Source organism: Lissotriton helveticus, chromosome 3_1 (genome assembly GCF_964261635.1).
Source record: "Lissotriton helveticus chromosome 3_1, aLisHel1.1, whole genome shotgun sequence".
In the NCBI taxonomy this organism is placed as follows: domain Eukaryota; kingdom Metazoa; phylum Chordata; class Amphibia; order Caudata; family Salamandridae; genus Lissotriton; species Lissotriton helveticus.
The window spans coordinates 656996740-657018142 of NC_136061.1; the positions used below are offsets into that span (position 1 = coordinate 656996740).

The 21403-nt window shown below is 43.8% G+C and overlaps 2 protein-coding genes across 3 annotated transcripts in view; both read left to right on the top strand.

Annotated features, from left to right (window-relative positions):
- Positions 1 to 21403, top strand: part of LCK (LCK proto-oncogene, Src family tyrosine kinase) — a 564072-nt gene that overhangs the window by 145926 nt on the left and 396743 nt on the right. The gene's annotated exons all lie outside the window — the stretch shown is intronic.
- Positions 569 to 21403, top strand: part of LOC144822799 (protein FAM167B-like) — a 62060-nt gene continuing 41225 nt past the window's right edge. The window contains exon 1 of the mRNA XM_078680691.1: positions 569 to 2979. Within this exon, the coding sequence (XP_078536817.1) occupies positions 2518 to 2979 (462 nt within the window). The 5' untranslated portion in view covers positions 569 to 2517. The remainder of the gene's footprint in view (positions 2980 to 21403) is intronic.

Below are 21403 nucleotides of genomic sequence, written 5' to 3' on the forward strand. Positions count from 1 at the left end.
GAAGTAAAACTGATCTTATAGTAAGGGCCACTGGAATTATGCGGCAGGAGAGGGACAAATTATGAGGCAGAGTTGAGTAAATTATGTGGCAAGAAAAGCAAAACTATGCAGCATAATGCATATCATAAAGCAGCACATTTTGTAACAGTACTACGTCCTTATTTTGTCATTATGTTGTCATTTCTACACTTATTATCTCTGCCAGGCATTGGCTGCACCTCATTAGTGCCAGTTTAAAACCTAAAATAAGATCTGATCTGTCAAGAGTGCTGGCGCTGTCCTACTAAAAGGAGACTGATTTTAGAGTGCTGGCACTGTCCTACTAAAAGTACAGTTGATCTGTTAGAGTGCTTTCACTGTCCTGCTAAAAATGAAACTGGATTTAGAGTGCTGACACTGTCGTACTAAAATAAACTCTGCTCTGTCAGAGGGCTGGCACTGTCCTGCTGATAGTGTTCGCGGAAGACTGCCTTTTGACCAGGGTCCAGGGAGTGCCCTGCCCTGCAATTGTCCTTTTCTATACATACGATATGGAGGGGAGGGGCCAGGTGGTGAAACATGTGACTTCACTTTTCGACACACTTCCCTCGCTCCTAGTTTTTCCCGTACTGGGGAGCTGGGAGGCTCCCGTGCTCTGTGCCAGAGCTCGCGACAAGCCTTCCTCGGAGCACCAGCCGTTCTGAGCAGACCTCCAGCAGCAGCAGCCTCGTGTGCACACGGGGGGCCTAGTGCACTCGCCAAGGAATGTGCACGATCGCCGGCAGCGGCCGCGGAATCACCAGTGACTCGGGTCATAAACGCATTACCATCACAAACGAGCATCGGCAGCTTCCCGTCGACCAGCAGCATACGCGTTTCATCCCACTGACTTTATTTATAGGACCTTCAGCTTCATAAAGATCACCGGTAAATGTGTGGCCCCCCAGCAGCTTTTTGGGGCAGCAGGTGAATTTGTGCAATCACAAGCGGCTTCCTGCGAAATACTGTTGTGATTGTGTGACAATTCATGTCCACCGTCACTCCATCTGATTCATTTTCATCAGAGCTCTGCGCATCACACGCAGCTCCAGCCCAACCCCGGTGGATATGCGTGATGACGGCAGCTAGCTCCCAGAGGCTTCTTACAACGCAGCAGTGCACTTTGTGCACACGCACAGGGCGACTCGTTGAGGCCCTGCAATACCCGGCCGTTCAGATACTTTAACGGATTCACACTCGCTCCACAGACCTGCATTCGAGGATGCACCAGGCACAGGTGCACACCGCAAAGACTTGTATGTGAAAGCACGACTGAACCGCTCACTCGCGCACACCTGTCACGCACGTGAACTCATATTAGACACATGCTTAATGCACAACGAGGCAGCACTTAAGTGCACACCTTATTTCCTCGCGTGCACGTAGCCACCGTAGCTTGGAATACACAACGTGAAATTGTCTGCGCGACCGGCAATTATCTGTCTCACAAATTATTTATCTATATACTGCCTTAGCACACCCTAGCAAACGGAGCCTGTTTCAAAACCGCGTCATTCGAGCGTTAGTTTTATTGCAGGAATCCTATAGCATCCTTTTGATTGAATATTTTGCAAATTGATCTGTGTACATTTCTTACATGCTTGCTTGTAGTTTTGCACGTATCTGTGAATAGGGTTTCTTGCATGTGGTGATTAGAATTCCCCGCATACTTGCAGTGCACACGTTTTATTGCATTCAACCTCGTTTACATTTTCTTGCTTCTTCGCGTGTATAGAACCTCTGTTTATGCCATACACGCTTCAGTAAAACATACACTGCCCATTCACACCGACGCACTGTCCCGTGCACACGCCGGCTCGTTCCGGTGACCTTCCTGCGCACTCAGCGGAGGCTGGTCTAGCTCGCATTAGCAAACAACCTCCTCTAAGCTCACTGTTGCACACACATTTTATCACTTTAACGCTTGCCTATCGCCTTAGAGCTCACTTCTGTACAATTGCTTCTGCGATTTCACTCTGAAAGGAACCCTCTCGCACCTCCACTGGTGTTGACCCTGTATACACTGTTACTTTTGCATGGTAATTGTTGCACCGCACACTCAAAACCCGTCTAACACAAACCCTCTGCATTCACCTTGCGCGGACCTTCTGGCACGGTCACTCATGTACTGACCCATTTGCACGCTCAGTGTGCACAGATTATATTTGCGCAAGAATTCTTTCTGGGGATCTCTTGCCCGTTTATTCGTGCACAGATATTTTTCAGCCATTATTGTAGTGTTCCGGGTGCACATTCACTTGCACACAGACCCTCTTGCACTGTCACTCGTAGTGCACAGATCCTGGTGCACAGTCCTTCCCATAGTTTGTCTGGCAGGCTAACTTTTCTCAGACGTCCTTGGTAGACCCTCACTCACTCACACTCATTCTTGCAGAGTTGCACTAGCACGCTCGGTCACAGAGTGACTCGTGGCAGATCCACTCGTGCACAGAGCTCTTGTGAACACTCGCACGTGCGACCTTGGCGCGCTCACTGAAGATGTCCTCCGACGGGTGGAAGTTCAAGGAGCTGGGCGAGGAGGCCTCCTCGTGTGATGCTGACCTGGACTCGGTGAAGGCCCTGACGGCGAAGCTGAAGCTGCAGACGCGCCGGCCCTCCTACCTGGAGTGGAAGGCGCAGGTGCAGCGCCAGCCCTGGAGGGCCCCCGAGGGGTCCCCACCGTTCAAGGCCGCGGCCCGAGGGCGCGGCGAGGAAGCCACGAGCCCGCCCCGGAGCGGCCCAAGGAAGGCGCCGGGGCCCGAGGCAGGGGGCGCCCGTCAGCCGCCCAGAGGCCCCAGGAGGGCGCCGGTGCACGAGCTGGTGGAAGGAGAGCCCGAGGGGGAGGGGGTGACCCCACCGCGCCCCCGCCGAGCCCCCACACAGGCGGAGGACGTGCCACTGACGAACACCCGGGGCTTCGCCACTCTGGGCCAGGCGCTGGAGTGGCTCCGGCAAGAGCTGGTGAGTTCTGTGCACCCCCAGATATCACAGGGTCTGGAGCAAATATCACGGGTGCTGCATGTTAGACTTTTGTCTGTTTTGAGTATCTAGATGCATGCATTTGCGGAATATATATAGATGCACGGAGTGTAAAATACTGTGTATTTACATTTATTAACATTGTTGAGTGGGAGAGCGGAAGCCTGGAGTGGCTGATATTGCCCCCACCCCTCAACAATAGTAATACATCGCATATTATGTGACACGGTATGAAGCGTTGTCTCATGCGGTTGTGCTGTTGTGTGTTCAAGATTTGACATCTTCACTGTAGTAATATGTCGATGCAATTCTATTTAGTGTATGTTGATTAAATATCGTGTTATCGGGCCACATTTATTTCATCTTGCTTGGCATAAATAGTGTAGATGCAGACTCAGAATAACACTAGTGTAGTATGCCATTTATTGTTACTTTAACTAATGTGCAAATTTGTATGAATTCCCACACAGGGGTTAAAAGTTAATAGCTGAGGGCCTGGCCAAACCCGTGACTTCATATTTTAACTCCCATTTTATATTTTGTTTACAGCTATAGCAACAACCACTGAATGCCTTTATGCAAAAGTTCGCATGAATATAGATCTTTACACACAAAGTGTGCTTTTTTTAGTTTTGTTATAAATCTGTTCAGTAGTTTATGAGATATTAAGGTTTGAAAAAGGTGCCACGTAGGCCTGAAAGGCTTAACACTTTTGAATATTTTGACAGTTGGAAAAGCATTTGTTGATTTGCTTTTAACTTGACCACCATTTGATGAATATAAAATACATTTGGTGGGCTCTTAGTATGTTAAATGTACTCTTGGCAATTTTAAATTCATGCACATCCATTAAGCGAGTCTTTTTCATAATACCCATTGGCAAAGCCAATGTGTCTCAACTATAAGACCTATTGGTGTTACCAGTGGCAACATTGTGCTGCTGTGTAGTATGGCTTAAAAAAGAAGGCGTATGATGCTGTCGCCGCTTAGCCGTGTAGATGCACATGTTTTCAAAACACATGCGCACGCCTACAACATGACATGGATTAAAAATTTGATTTATCGATTCATTTATTTTTTAAAGAAGTGTAAATGTGCTTTTTTTAATGTGCTTTTTAAAAATAAAAGCAGCACAAATGTACTTTAAAAAAAAAAGAAAACGGATGAGCAAATTGTAGATTGGGGAGAGTGTGGGAGTGGGAGAAAGCAACATGGGGGCAGGGGGAAAAGTAACATGCGGGAGAGACGGGCAAAAAGAGAGCAACATGGCTCGTGGGGGGAGCACACAGGCAAGAGAGTGCAACACAAGGAATATAGAGGGTAGAAAAGCACAGGAGGGAGTCAGCTGGGAAAGACATGCACTCTCATGGAGTACTTAAACAAAAATACAAAAGTATTTCCCTAAAAGCAAGCAGTAGAAGCATGGAAGTCATCCAATCAGAGAGTTAGGGTAGAGGAGTAACAAACACAAGATTGACAGATATATATTTATATATATATATATATATATATATATATATATATACATATATATATATATATATATATATATATATATATCCAAACGAAGCAGGAGTCCTTTTTGAATGAAGCCTCGGAGAGTGTTTGCTTTACTCGATAATTTAATGACAGCATGCCAGCAAAAGGAAACAGGACCCAGGGCTCACAGCTTTAAACGCCAGACGCGTTTCAGGACTAAAAAATCCCTTCTTCAGTGGCGTGTTGTTCTCCTTGAAAGTGAACAGCGCTATTGCACGGCACACTATAAATCACAACACCTGTCCCAATGGGCGTGGCCGGACCAAGGCCTTCTGGTTGTTGTAGTGCGCCAAATGTCATGTCCCAGTGGGCGCTGGATTCATTTTCGAAATTTACTTGTTTAAAATCCCAAGTGGGTGGAGGTAGGTATCTGCTTGTCTTTGCCCCGCTTTAGTGCTGTCATTACGAGTGGGCTGGCACCACCCCGCAGTGGCGTCGTACCCTCTCTCTTCCTTGTGTGCAAGTGCCGGACTGACACTTGCAGGAATCACCAAACTAGGCGTCAGGCCTCATTCACGACCGGAAAGCCGTTACAAATCCAAACGAAGCAGGAGTCCTTTTTGAATGAAGCCTCGGAGAGTGTTTGCTTTACTCGATAATTTGATGACAGCATGCCAGCAAAAGGAAACAGGACCCAGGGCTCACAGCTTTAAACGCCAGACGCGTTTCAGGACTAAAAAATCCCTTCTTCAGTGGCGTGTTGTTCTCCTTGAAAGTGAACAGCGCTATTGCACGGCGCACTATAAATCACAACACCTGTCCCAATGGGCGTGGCCGGACCAAGGCCTTCTGGTTGTTGTAGTGCGCCAAATGTCATGTCCCAGTGGGCGCTGGATTCATTTTCGAAATGTACTTGTTTAAAATCCCAAGTGGGTGGAGGTAGGTATCTACTTGTCTTTGCCCCGCTTTAGTGCTGTCATTACGAGTGGGCTGGCACCACCCCGCAGTGGCGTCGTACCCTCTCTCTTCCTTGTGTGCAAGTGCCGGACTGACACTTGCAGGAATCACCAAACTAGGCGTCAGGCCTCATTCACGACCGGAAAGCCGTTACAAATCCAAACGAAGCAGGAGTCCTTTTTGAATGAAGCCTCGGAGAGTGTTTGCTTTACTCGATAATTTAATGACAGCATGCCAGCAAAAGGAAACAGGACCCAGGGCTCACAGCTTTAAACGCCAGACGCGTTTCAGGACTAAAAAATCCCTTCTTCAGTGGCGTGTTGTTCTCCTTGAAAGTGAACAGCGCTATTGCACGGCGCACTATAAATCACAACACCTGTCCCAATGGGCGTGGCCGGACCAAGGCCTTCTGGTTGTTGTAGTGCGCCAAATGTCATGTCCCAGTGGGCGCTGGATTCATTTTCGAAATGTACTTGTTTAAAATCCCAAGTGGGTGGAGGTAGGTATCTGCTTGTCTTTGCCCCGCTTTAGTGCTGTCATTACGAGTGGGCTGGCACCACCCCGCAGTGGCGTCGTACCCTCTCTCTTCCTTGTGTGCAAGTGCCGGACTGACACTTGCAGGAATCACCAAACTAGGCGTCAGGCCTCATTCACGACCGGAAAGCCGTTACAAATCCAAACGAAGCAGGAGTCCTTTTTGAATGAAGCCTCGGAGAGTGTTTGCTTTACTCGATAATTTAATGATAGCATGCCAGCAAAAGGAAACAGGACCCAGGGCTCACAGCTTTAAACGCCAGACGCGTTTCAGGACTAAAAAATCCCTTCTTCAGTGGCGTGTTGTTCTCCTTGAAAGTGAACAGCGCTATTGCACGGCGCACTATAAATCACAACACCTGTCCCAATGGGCGTGGCCGGACCAAGGCCTTCTGGTTGTTGTAGTGCGCCAAATGTCATGTCCCAGTGGGCGCTGGATTCATTTTCGAAATGTACATGACATTTGGCGCACTACAACAACCAGAAGGCCTTGGTCCGTCCACGCCCATTGGGACAGGTGTTGTGATTTATAGTGCGCCGTGCAATAGCGCTGTTCACTTTCAAGGAGAACAACACGCCACTGAAGAAGGGATTTTTTAGTCCTGAAACGCGTCTGGCGTTTAAAGCTGTGAGCCCTGGGTCCTGTTTCCTTTTGCTGGCATGCTGTCATTAAATTATCGAGTCAAGCAAACACTCTCCGAGGCTTCATTCAAAAAGGACTCCTGCTTCGTTTGGATTTGTAACGGCTTTCCGGTCGTGAATGAGGCCTGACGCCTAGTTTGGTGATTCCTGCAAGTGTCAGTCCGGCACTTGCACACAAGGAAGAGAGAGGGTATGACGCCACTGCGGGGTGGTGCCAGCCCACTCGTAATGACAGCACTAAAGCGGGGCAAAGACAAGCAGATACCTACCTCCACCCACTTGGGATTTTAAACAAGTACATTTCGAAAATGAATCCAGCGCCCTCTGGGACATGACATTTGGCGCTCTACAACAACCAGAAGGCCTTGGTCCGGCCACGCCCATTGGGACAGGTGTTGTGATTTATAGTGCGCCGTGCAATAGCGCTGTTCACTTTCAAGGAGAACAACACGCCACTGAAGAAGGGATTTTTTAGTCCTGAAACGCGTCTGGCGTTTAAAGCTGTGAGCCCTGGGTCCTGTTTCCTTTTGCTGGCATGCTGTCATTAAATTATCGAGTCAAGCAAACACTCTCCGAGGCTTCATTCAAAAAGGACTCCTGCTTCGTTTGGATTTGTAACGGCTTTCCGGTCGTGAATGAGGCCTGACGCCTAGTTTGGTGATTCCTGCAAGTGTCAGTCCGGCACTTGCACACAAGGAAGAGAGAGGGTATGACGCCACTGCGGGGTGGTACCAGCCCACTCGTAATGACAGCACTAAAGCGGGGCAAAGACAAGCAGATACCTACCTCCACCCACTTGGGATTTTAAACAAGTACATTTCGAAAATGAATCCAGCGCCCACTGGGACATGACATTTGGCGCACTACAACAACCAGAAGGCCTTGGTCCGGCCACGCCCATTGGGACAGGTGTTGTGATTTATAGTGCGCCGTGCAATAGCGCTGTTCACTTTCAAGGAGAACAACACGCCACTGAAGAAGGGATTTTTTAGTCCTGAAACGTGTCTGGCGTTTAAAGCTGTGAGCCCTGGGTCCTGTTTCCTTTTGCTGGCATGCTGTCATTAAATTATCGAGTCAAGCAAACACTCTCCGAGGCTTCATTCAAAAAGGACTCCTGCTTCGTTTGGATTTGTAACGGCTTTCCGGTCGTGAATGAGGCCTGACGCCTAGTTTGGTGATTCCTGCAAGTGCCAGTCCGGCACTTGCACACAAGGAAGAGAGAGGGTATGACGCCACTGCGGGGTGGTGCCAGCCCACTTGTAATGACAGCACTAAAGCGGGGCAAAGACAAGCAGATACCTACCTCCACCCACTTGGGATTTTAAACAAGTACATTTCGAAAATGAATCCAGCGCCCACTGGGACAGGACATTTGGCGCACTACAACAACCAGAAGGCCTTGGTCCGGCCACGCCCATTGGGACAGGTGTTGTGACTTATAGTGCGCCGTGCAATAGCGCTGTTCACTTTCAAGGAGAACAACACGCCACTGAAGAAGGGATTTTTTAGTCCTGAAACGCGTCTGGCGTTTAAAGCTGTGAGCCCTGGGTCCTGTTTCCTTTTGCTGGCATGCTGTCATTAAATTATCGAGTCAAGCAAACACTCTCCGAGGCTTCATTCAAAAAGGACTCCTGCTTCGTTTGGACATATATATATATATATATATATATATATATATATATATATATATATATATATATATATATATATACACATATATGGAAAACCAATTTCTAGGCTGAAGAAATTAGAGGCCAGAGGGGGCTTCAAGGCGACAGCAAGCTTTATTGAGTTGATGACAGTGGCGGTAAATGCATTTCGGCTCCCAGGCCTTCTTCAGTACCCATCACTGTTGTCCTTTCCTTCTGTTGCTCCGTCCTGTCGAAAATATTCGTCAGCACCACTGACTCCTCCCCCTTATGTAGTGGACACACCTGGGCAGTTCGAATGCAGTTCTGGGAACTACCCACCCCAGCATGCACTGTTCCGTCAATACCGGGTCGTTGGCATGGGCGAGGAGTTTGAAGACTGTAGGTCTGTGCTGACATTCAGGTGAGTGGAAACGGACTCTTTACAGCTCCCCAATGTCCACAAGCTTAACCCTGGGCCCCCTCGTACCGTCACTACCAGTTTGCCAAGGATTTCATTCAGGAAGGGACTGCCAAATGCGAGGCGTCACGTCCAATGGAGGTTTGAATACCTTCTTCTTCCTGTTTTCCTCCGAGGGTCCGGGCGGTCACCGCTTCTTATTGATTCCTCAATCACGAACAGCGCTGCAACAGCGCGATGCCAGATTAGAACCGGGACTCTTGCGTGACAGGGCCATCTTTACTGCGACACTGGCTGGCGCAGAATTATATGGAAAACCAATTTCTAGGCTGAAGAAATTAGAGGCCAGAGGGGGCTTCAAGGCGACAGCAAGCTTTATTGAGTTGATGACAGTGGCGGTAAATGCATTTCGGCTCCCAGGCCTTCTTCAGTACCCATCACTGTTGTCCTTTCCTTCTGTTGCTCCGTCCTGTCGAAAATATTCGTCAGCACCACTGACTCCTCCCCCTTATGTAGTGGACACACCTGGGCAGTTCGAATGCAGTTCTGGGAACTACCCACCCCAGCATGCACTGTTCCGTCAATACCGGGTCGTTGGCATGGGCGAGGAGTTTGAAGACTGTAGGTCTGTGCTGACATTCAGGTGAGTGGAAACGGACTCTTTACAGCTCCCCAATGTCCACAAGCTTAACCCTGGGCCCCCTCGTACCGTCACTACCAGTTTGCCAAGGATTTCATTCAGGAAGGGACTGCCAAATGCGAGGCGTCACGTATATATATACATACTGGCGGTCACCAGTAGGAAGTCATAGTTAAGACCTAGTTTCCATTGGAAAAATGTTTTTTGTTTTGCCAATAACTTTGGTGCCATTTGACAGATCTTCTTCTTTTTTTAACTTTTTTTATTTGTCAACAAGACGGTATAAACAACAGACCAAAACTAGATATACACAGCATATAAAAAAGAATTCCCAATAATCATATAACATTTGACGAATCTTCATTACATTTTCAAAAGTAGTACAACAGTCGGTTAAGCTGTTTTGTTGAAAGTTCCAGGGTAATTTGTCAAGCGGGCGCCAAGAAAAAGGGGGGTCCCAAAACACGTTTTTTCCATGCAATTTCCCATAGGGATTTTAAACACAACTACAGCCTGAACTGCTGGACGGAAGTATACCAGATTTGGCTGAAAGGTAGCTCTTGGTCCAGAAAGGGACTTTTTTGTAAATAGATGTAAATCTGTTCATTAGTTTTTGAGCTATGTAAGGAAATCCAAATTTGTAAATCTATGGATTCAAACCCTCCGGATCTCGTGCTGTAATCTGAATGGCTGTGAATACTTCAAGTAAGAAGTGTTGGCAGCCATCTTGCGACTTGGCCCAGCTGAATTCCAGAAAAAACTTTAAAAAAAAGAAAAAGGGTCAGGGTAGGAATACCCTGACCCTATAGCCCTGGTTGTGTGTGTGTGTGTGTGTGTGGGTGTATGAGATGTTGTATAGTGGTGTGAGGGTGTGTGTGAATGGTTCTGTGGATAATGTCATCAGTGATATTGCTCACCATGTCATGAGTGATGTAATATTTGAGGTCATAAGCAGTGCATTATTGAGCCTAAGTTATAGTTAGCTCAGCTAACTATAACTGGTGAATTTCTATGATTTTGTACCAGTAAAATTTGAGCCTCACTTTAACGTCCCTATAACCTCTGTTTTTCCAGTGAATATATATATTCATATATATCCAAGAGCAATCACTCATCTCCAACTGGACTGAAGCAGATACCTCAGGCAGTTTACATTCTTCTTTGTTTGTCTGCCTTACGTGTTTCGACCACCTGTTGTTGCCTTAGTCACATGACATGTACACATACTGACAACACTTTAACCTGTTCCAATTCATAGATATGGAGGCAAGACTCATGTCCCATTTCATTGAGGAGGCGCATAAATTAGATAAAACATAATCAAAATAACATTGCTGTTGCTGTGGATCCGGTCACTTTGGCTTGAGCTACCAATAACTTCATGAGTGTTCATTGCCTTAATTTATGTGGTCACTCTATATGCCCATTGAAATTACTACCAACTTTGTTGTATAATAGAAGTAATAGAAGTTTCTACCATATTTCACTTTTGCCCAGAAGGCCTAACTGCCCCGTATCATCCCAACGGCACAGTGTTCACACTTATTCATTTTAGAATACACAACTTGTGCTTCAAAATACAATGCAAAGTTCTCAAAAGATTCTATTGCCGCTTTCATTGATGGGCTGAATATACTCACTGGGCATTGTGTTACTCGTAACATTGTTTCATTGTGTGTTGGTTCAATATAGGCCCCAAGTGGATAATCACTCAAACATAATCAAATATTGGCATATTCTGATGCCAGCTATTTACATTTCAACATGTAGGGTGCAAAGCTGTGTTGTCACAACAATTGAACCCGACTCATAACTGAATATTTTCACACTAGTGCATCTTAGTTTACATACTTTAACACATGAGATATTTGTCAAATGTCACACATTGCTGTGACAGTAGCAATGTCCTTTTCGTGGTATAGAAAATGCCAGAAAAGAAAAAAAGGAAAAAGATAAAAGGAAAAGAAAAGAAAACAAGAATCTGGCCTAAGTGGACATTTGCACAGGTCACATGATTTATTTACATGATTGGAGGCAGGAGTGTAACTCTTCATCACAGTTAAGTCCATTCGGTGTCTTACAAATGAGACTTAATATATATTTGAACTTGAGTTCTCTCAGTGCCCGAACGCAGTCTCCAACTCTCCTGTTTAGGGGCACCACATCAATCACAAAATACTTTATTTGATTAGGATCATTCTGATGGTGTGTTGCGCAGTGTCTTGCTACTGGGCAAGTTTGATCATTGTTGGTGATGGCACACATGTGCTGTACCCTTTTCTTAATTGCTAACGTGGTGCTGCCTATATAGCTCAAATTACAAGTGCAAGTGAGCATGTAACTGCGAGCTCATTTCTACAATTGTAAGCACCTTTGATTTTGAATGGTTTGACTCTGAAGGTTGACATGTAGGTAGTTGTGTTCTGGCCTATCGTACATGCCTTGCTTCTCGAGAATTATTTGAAACCTGATTGGGGTCGCAACCAGCTGACCTGGCTTGGCATTTCTGGGCTGCTTTGTTCAAGAGCAACCCTTAGTGTATGTGCTAGTTTGTGCGTGATCTGCGTACTCTTAGGGGATGTATGACATTACAACGCATATATTTACATCGCGGTACATTACATTGCGGTTTTTACAACTCAAGTCGTTACAACGACTTGCATTGAAGGGCACTGGACTTAGGAGTAGTATAATTTACTATTCCAACTCCAGTCTACGTACAGTAGGGAAGGTGTTGGATAGTAAATGATACTATTCCTTGTCCTAGAGCGCCATCCAGCGCAAGTCGTTTTAACGACTTGCGTTCTAAAAACCGCGATGTAATGGCATCGCGATGTAATCCCTGCGTTGTAAACGATGTTTCCCCTCTTAGGTATGATTGTACCAATTAAGGGGTCAGCCTTAACAACATGCTAATTCTTCATTAGTAAAACCCTCAATTTCTTATCATTGTTGTACTGGGTTATGAATCTCACCCCTATACTGCATTTTCTTTGATCCTTCTTGTTTTGCCTTGCAAACAGAATGGTCTCCCTTTCTTTTTTGTTAGCTGATAGTTGTGCTTCCACAATCACTTTTGAGTTGTAGTCTCTCTGTAAGAAACTTTGCTTAATTTCTTCCTGGCATTGAAGTGTGTCAGTCAGAGTGCTACAATTTCTTTTTGCATGTAGCATCTCACAAACCGGGATGCTCATTTTTGGGTGTCTAGAGTGAACACTGGAAGCTTGGAAGGTTGTTTTACCTGTGGTTTCTTTCCTGTGTGGCGTGTTTCAAAATTGCTGTTATGTATGAAACGTCTACATCTAGGATTGTAGCACTAGTTCTGCTGATATTGTGTGTGAAGTGTAGGTTAAGCGTGTTTTTGTTTATCACCTTCACAAATTATTCTGCAGATTCTATTGACTACCTCCATACCACAAACAGGTAATCTATGTACCTTGTCCAGACAATAATGTGATTATCCCATGCTGTAACATGGGATAAACACCCTCCTCTCCCTTCTACCATAATAACACTAACACACAACACACACACTGCACACCACCACACTTTGTAACTCTTGAAACAAACCAGTCTAAGATAAACACTCTCACCTCTACTTCATTCCCTCCTACACACAACATACACTCTACTCATAAACACATCACCACCCCCTCTACATCACAACCTCCTCTCACTAACAATACTACACAAACAAATCCGGTGCATGAAACATATACATCAACACCCCTTTTTACTACACCTCAAAAGCAAAACATAACACACACACCAGCACAACAAGATCTTCAAAGCATAACACCTCATAATACTTACCATCACAAAATACATACATATACCCACCTTTCAAACCACACAAAGGAACAAACTCCAATGCCAAGCTTTCACTCTTCCACCACACCTAACACAGACAGCAATACAGCACCTCTCTTCTAACCGCCTCTCATCCATTAGACAATTTAGAACATTACGACATGACCCACATGCTGCACCACCTCCCCTGACTCATACACCTTCCTCCTTAAACACACGCAAAAAATATAAGCAACATGCCACACCTCACAACTTTGCTTCCCCAAGTCTACCTCACAACAATGTTACTCCACAAAAGCAACACAGCACCCCAACTCATTCTCAAACACCTTCTCCAACACATACACATGCAGACCCATCAAAATGTCTTCTTAGCATGCTGGATGAGGAACATGATACAGAACAGCTACACGATTGCTATCCTAATATAGCTAACACCAGCACTAAAAACACACCTGCTACACACCCACACAATACTGATCACTCTTCTACAAAACAAAGTCCCACTATCACCAAAGGCCACTCTCTACACTGTCTACTAATAAATGCTCGATCCCTCTCTAAAAACAGGCATCACATCTACAACCTTCTCACCGATGCAAAACCAGACATAGTATTCATAACCAAATCATGGTTGGGAGAGGATATGGCTCCAGTCCTGCATGAAGCCATTCCTCTAGGCTATCAATGAATCACCCAAAATCGTATAGCCAAAAAAGGAGGTAGTCTAGCTGTTGTATTCAGGCAAACAATACATATCACTAAAGTTGACAACATCTCCATAAAGAATTGTGAGGCTCTTCTAACAAGATGCAATCCTACTCCGTCTTCCACCTGTAACTTCCTGCTCCTTTACAGATCCCCACCTAGCAAGGCAACATTCCCAGACACACTTCTAGACACAGTTTCAAACCTGATAACAAAACACTTCAACCTATGCGTTCTGGGTGACCTTAACCTTTGGTTTGATAAAACCAATATGACCCATCCAAAAACAATAATCACCGGCCTAGACGCATTGAACCTGCATCAGATTGTCCACAATCCGACACACACCGCTGGACATATCCTAGATGTCATTTTGGCTAATATTGAACTAGTTACCTTTCAAACTATAACTCCAGTCACATGGTCAGACCACTACTTGCTTGCTTTCCAACATAAAACAACACTAAGCGACTCACCTAAAACTACCTTACATCCATCCACCTATCGGCCGTGGAACAAACTCAACTTGGAACACTTGGAAACACAACTAACATACAGTATAAATCTGGAAACCATAAATTCTGTCCAGAATCTATATGAGTGGCTACAGGAAGCTTTTGACATCCTGATGCTACTCAAAACCACACAACAGACCAAAAGAAAAGAAGCGCCTTGGAGAAACCTATAAATAAAAGACATAAAACAACAAATTAGAAAGCTGCAATGTACCTGGCTCAAAACAAATGCCAAACAAGACAAACTTCACCTGCAGAAAATTAACAGGTTATATAAGTCGGCTATCAAAAAAGCTAAGAAAAGGTACTATTCAGACAGAATTCAAAACGCTAAATGTGCAAATAAAGAATTCTATAAAATACTCAATGGATTTCTAAAACCAAATTGCCTAGAAGGAACTCATCCTGTTACTCAAGATTTCACAGACAAACTGGCAAATCATTACACGGACAAAGCAGACACGTTGGACTCATACTTAAAACAGAAACAAAGCACCAGCACTAACCATTGTACAAAACAACGATCCAAGAATGCTCTAATCAAGCCTCTCCGGTCCTTCCAACACATATCACACGATTAATATATGGACCTGGTCAAAGCAAGCAGGCCTGCCGGCAGCCCTTCTGACCCCTGTCCGCCACAAACTTTCAAGACAATTCTTTTAACAACCTCTGCTGCCATTCCAGTAAGAAAAATCATCAACGATTCCTTAACTACTGGAATATTTCCAGAGGAACTCAAAAAGTCATATATACGCCCGTTACTGGACCCGCTGAGCCCTGACAACCACAGACCCATTACAAATGGACCTGATAGAAAGAGCAGCGTTCGCCCAGATGTCACAATTCATTGAAGAGAATGACATAGTTTCAGATTTCCAAACAGGATTCCGTCCGGGAAGAGGCACTGAATCTGCCCTCCTTGCCATCTGGGATGACCTAAAGAATACAGTTGACCGCAACGGGGTTGCTGCGCTTCTCCTCTTGGACCTCTCAGCTGCCTTTGACACGTTTGACTATGACCCTCTGAAACAGACTTTATGAAGCAGGCATGGTGGGAACTGCTCTAGACTGGATCGCGTCCTACCTTCGAAACAGAACTAATGTCACCCATACCCCACCTTTCTCATCCAAACCGTACTCCACGAAAGTAGGGTCCCTCAAGGTTCTATCATCTCGCCCATGCTTTTCAACATCTACATGAAGTCTTTACTAGTACTGATCAGTAAATTTCACCTCACGTGCTACAACTATGCAGATGACACGCAAATACTCCTTCAACTGGAATGCCCCAAAGACATTGGAAAATCACCAATTTTCAGCTGTCTCAGAGCCGTGGATCAGTGGATGACTTGGAGCCATCTCAAATTGAATGCTTCAAAAATTGAAATACTCACGTGTGGTGATTGGAAAAATTACAACCCGCTTGCCGCATGGCCTGATGAACTGGGATCACTGCTTAAAGTATCGAAGGATGTAAGAAACCTCGGAATGACCATGGACTCCAAGCTGTCGATGAATGCCCAAGTGGACAAACTAGCAAGATCAAGTTTTTCTACTATAAAAATGCTGCGACTAATTTTCCCTCATTTGGGATTTCCACACAAGGTCCAAGCTACCATCTCCCTTGTTCTATCCAAACTGGATTACGCCAATAGCCTCTACCACGGATCACCTTTAACGACCATGAAAAGGCTACAACAGATTCAGAACTCGGCTGCCAGACTACTCTTTCATATCAAACCCCGAGACCACATCTCCCCTGCCTTGAAAGCCCTGCATTGGTTACCGGTTGCCAGAAGATCCACGTTCAAGCTGCTTTGTATTACCCACAAAGCAATACATGGAATAGGACCACTCTTCATCAGGAATAAAATCACCAAACACATTCAACAAAGGAACCTCCGCTCTAAAGGAGCATCTCGCCTCAAAATCCCACCATACAAGAAAAAAACCATGGGTGACACATCCTTCTCTGTTCAAGCAGCCACACTATGGAACTCTTTAACCCCCAACATAAGATCCACCGACAACCACCTTATCTTCAGAAAACTACTCAAGATTTGGCTCTTCCCCACATAAGCACCAAAAGGAAACAGAAATTTACAGCATATCCCTCTGTATATAAGCATTTCTTTTCACTATAGATATGTACCTATCTTTGTGTATTACTTCATAAAACATGTAAAATAATTATGTTGTTAAGAGAAAATAAAAATATAAAATAATAATAATATTAATCAATAAATAAAAATCATCTTTGGTCTACATGCACATACTTCCATTGTGCATCTATGTACCTTCCATGTACTGGGATCTGTGTGTCTATTACTTTTCTCCTGAAAAAGCATATCCAATGCACTACCCTATTTCTTATCCTGTGCCTCTATCAATATATTTAATCTAAATATACTTACTTCCTTTATGTATCTATATACTTTCAATGTACTTATGGATCTATATATTTATCACGTTCTTCTAATTTAGCATTTCCAATGCACTAGCCTATTTCTCAGCCTATACTTCGCTCAATATATCTTATAGCCCAACCTTCTGACTCATCTCAAACTTCTTTCTACTACTCCTTCCAATGCACTACCCTATCTCTCATCCTATACATCTATCAATATATCCTCTACATCAACCCCATACCACTACTATGATCGCCAAAATAACCCTTTCTAGACTCTCTCCTGCTCTACCCCTCCTTGCATTATCTGACACCTCTTTTTACTACACCGATCCCCTATAAGAAACCTTTCTAAACTCTCCCCTCTGACTCCTCCCCTCCAAAATTCCTTTTTACTCTGCTAAGACCTAAAAAAAATAAAAAATAACAGACAACATGTTCACTTCTCAAATTCCATATTCAACTATACTAATATACTGCCCAAATAACTGAATAACATATCTTCTACTCAAATTACTTCATATTTATACTATACTAATTTTCAACACTAATCCTTATGGGTTCCGGAGTGGCATGCTACTCGCCAGAAAAGCGCTTCAACGCCCATCAGGGGTAACAAGTGCTATATGAATGCTAATCTTTCTTCCCCTTTTATCCCTCTGCTATCCTTCTCACTCCAAGTAACAGACTAATATCCACCACTGAAATGACCTCATATTTCACCATATTAATTCACCACTAATCCTTTATAGGCTTCCTGAATAGCGTGCGTCAACAAGCGATAAATAAATACAAACCTTTGTCCTCCTCTATCCTTCTGCTATCATTCCATATCCAAATAACTGACTAACCTATCCACCACTAAAAATGTACACTAATCCTCTATGGGTCCCGGAGTAGCAATTTACCCGCCGAAAAAACGCTTCGACGCCTCGTCAGGGGTAGTAAGCGCTATATAAATGCAATTATAATACAATACTGTAAGCATGCATAACTGTGGGCAAAAGAGGTGCCCTTCGCAGTTTCGCAGACCTTTTGAAACAACTCACTTCCAAAAACGAAGGAGTTGCACTCCAGGCATCTTCTGTCCATTGTCAGTATCATTTGTGTGTTGTACAGGCTGACCTGTCTGCTTTGTAAAAATGACCCGTTGCTGTGAGGCCATCATCCTGCCGAATACTGGTGTACAGTGCTGTGACATCTAGTGCAATCAATTCATGATCTGCCTGAATGAGGGTTTCATACATTAGTCTTAAGAAGTCACCACTGTCTGTTACATAGGATGGTAAGTTCTTTACATGCTGTTGTAAGAAGTAGTCAGCATACTTTGGCATGTTTTCCAGTAGACTTCCCTGGGTGGATATGATGGGCTGCCCTGGATGTACCGTTGAGCTCTTATTCACTTTCAACCTCAAGTATAACACTGGTGTTATGGGATTGTCATTGCGTAAGAATATATTTTCCTCATGGGTGATTAGACCATCGTTGCGCCAACTTTCGAGATCACCCTTGTATTGTTGTCCCACTTGGGATAACATGTTCCAGTTGCATCTTACATAGCAGCTAGTATCATTAAGTTGGTTGTAAGCTTCTTTTAAATATATGCTTATTAGCCATTGGACAATGTTCCCACCTTTGTCTGAGTTTTTCACAACACCCCGGAACATAGCAGTTTCCCTGCCTGCACGAGTGTGGGTAGTGGAACCTCTGTGTGCTCTTGCTTAGTGGGAGCAATTTAAAGCTCCCACCAAGCAAGAGCAAACTTTGGGGGCGGGGGGGCAGGTCTGGTGGCCAGCTCCAGCCGTGCACGTCCAAAGGCCGTGCACAGCGGCAATTGCATAAATGTATGGTCATTAAATATTAATTTACGTTAAAAAAAAACAAGCAATTCTCTGAAAAAAAAGGCTACAGGGATGTTATAGTTAGGAAAGAGTATTAAAAAGCCATAGAAATTCACTGAAAAAAAAAAAGGTTACTGGGGCATTATAGTTAGGAAAGAGAAATAAAAAAACCTTAAAAATATCACTAAAAAAACAAAGGTTACAAGGAGGTTATAGTTAGGTTCAGATTTTACACACACAAAAACATAGAAATTCCGCAGTTATAGTAAGAGTTCTCTCAAGTAACTATAACTCGTGCCCTAACGTAACCATATCTTGCGTCCTCGCCATTCACTGCTAATTCCCTTACATAGTACAACACTCACAACTTCTTCTATGACTTCATTGATATCACTGTAACATTTGCTATAAAATTATTGATAAGAAAACTTTGCATGGAGAGGTGCGAGTTATATTTATGTGGAGTCTCACAGGATTGGGGCATATTTTGCCAATTCAAAAAAAAAAAATGGCCTCAAGGTGGGATCTTTCTGGGACCTTCCTCCAGAGGGCTAGGGAGTCAGTGGTATCCCTACCCTCTTATATTATTTTTCTTTTTTTACATCAGGACAGGGGACTAAGTTGCAGAGTCCTGGAATGGCTGCTAGCAACATTTTTCTCATGTTGCTTACAGCCAATCAGAGCGCTTACTCCTGCAGGAGTCTGACACCCAAAGAAGCAAGATGTCCCAAGAAAAATAAAACCCCCTGGCTGAATTGGAAAAGTAAATTTTTAAATTAATGCACCAGCGAGAGTCTCTTGCGGAACCAATCGTCCAGGTAAACAAATATATTTTACACTTAATTTCTCAAAAACGACTAAACGGACTTACCCCAAATCACAAAAAGCACAAACTGGGGACCAAATTCTAGTTTTCTGCCAAATTTGGTGTAATTCCGTATAGCAGTTTTTGTAGTAGCTGTCTTAAGAAGTCTATATAAAATGCATGGGGATTTTCCATTTTGGGACCCCCCCTTTTCTTCTCAGCCCCCGCATCAGCATCTTTTTTAAGCGTCAGTTTCTCAAAAACCACTGAGCAAATTTACACCAACAAAAAAACATACTTTCTGATTAAAGTTCTACTCCCATGCCACGGTTTGAGTAAATCCTTTCAGGAGTTTTGGCTGTAGTTGCGAGGAAAAGTTCCCTTGTGTTTCCCTACAATGGGAAATGTCATTGTTTGACCTCATTTCCCCTTTTAACTTTTTCCGTTGCAGGGAACTTCATGAAATTTGGCATGCAGGACCTTAACTGACTGTCCTAAGTGAAGGCCAGATTTGGTGTAGATCCATCCATGGGCGGCAAAGGTAGAGGAAAATCAAAAAATGCTTTTTCAATGGGAAGTGCGGCTGAATCATAAAAACACAGTAGCAACTGCCACTGTCTCATATATAAAACATGTCTGTGTGTTTTTTTGTACAAAACACAGTTGTATAAAACCGAAATTTAACAGCGATCCATGACATTTGGAAAATATTTCATGCCCCCCTGTGAAATAATGATAGCCCAAACAACTCTGCAGAACATTATATTTTAGAAGGGTAAATATTTGATTGGGAAACAACGCTACTTCTTTTGCATGCCGAGATCTCCAGCCCTGCAGCACATTCCTGTCATGACTTGATCCACAAACACCTTGTGAGCCGTGAGGCTGCATGAAAACACCCTCACTACACCAGTGGCTCCATTATGACCTCTGCCAGGTAAACAAAAGGGTAAACTAAACAAAACATGCACATTCTAATTCCAGTTAGGGTCAATTGTTAGCTGCACATTGCAGAACAGCTTTAACAACCTATCCCTTCCACGGACAAAATGTGTTTTGTTAACAAAGCAACAGGTGTTTGCTCTAAACTTCAGCATTCTTTACTATTTAATGAAGCCAACCACTGAATGATGATGCAGTATGTCTCTAAACCACCAGCTAACATATTTTTTTAACTTCTGTGGACCTCTCCTGAATCATTACTTGAACCTGGGGACCCCCACTGAGTCATTTTTAGAAGCCGTGGTCCCCCAGCCTAAGCAATTTCTATGATTTGAACTTCTAAACAATACCAAAAAAAGCAAAACTAAGTATACGCCAAACAAATGCACAAATATTGAGATATTTTGTTTAATTCGAAATCAAATATAGAAAACGTTTTCACATATTCATATTAACTTTAATGTATTCATTTTAATACTATTTAATTTTGTAAAACAGATGCGGACCCCCTTGATTAGGACTTATAGACGCCTGGGGTCCTCCTACCACAGGTTAAGAACCACTGTTCTAGAATGCTTATTATTGATATTGTTAGAAATGCAGTACTAAGTGAAGAGAACTGTTTTTTTCCCTACACTGGACATTTATGTCTCTTCTTTTTGACTGCAGATAACCAAAGTGTACAGGCCTGTATTGAACATCCTCTTTTCAATAAACATTTCTCTAGTAGGAAAAAAGATAACCTTTTTTTAAGTATATGCCCGAAAATTAAGATGCAATATAAAACAAGCATTTGCAATGCAATAGGTCTAGCATTTGCGAGAGTTTGACCTCTTGGCGTTGTAAATAACAATGCCTTTTATTTGTGTGTTTTCAATTCGTGCAAGCAGTGCTTACACACACACTTTGTACTTATAGTCGTAGCTTACGAGAAGCAAAGCTGGCAGTAAAAGAGGCGCAGTTACTGGCAGCCTTGCTCCTCATAAGCAAAAACTATAAGTACAAAGTGCTGTTTAAGCACTGCTTTCTGGTTTTGAAAACACATAAATAAAAAGCATTTTCATTTATAATGCC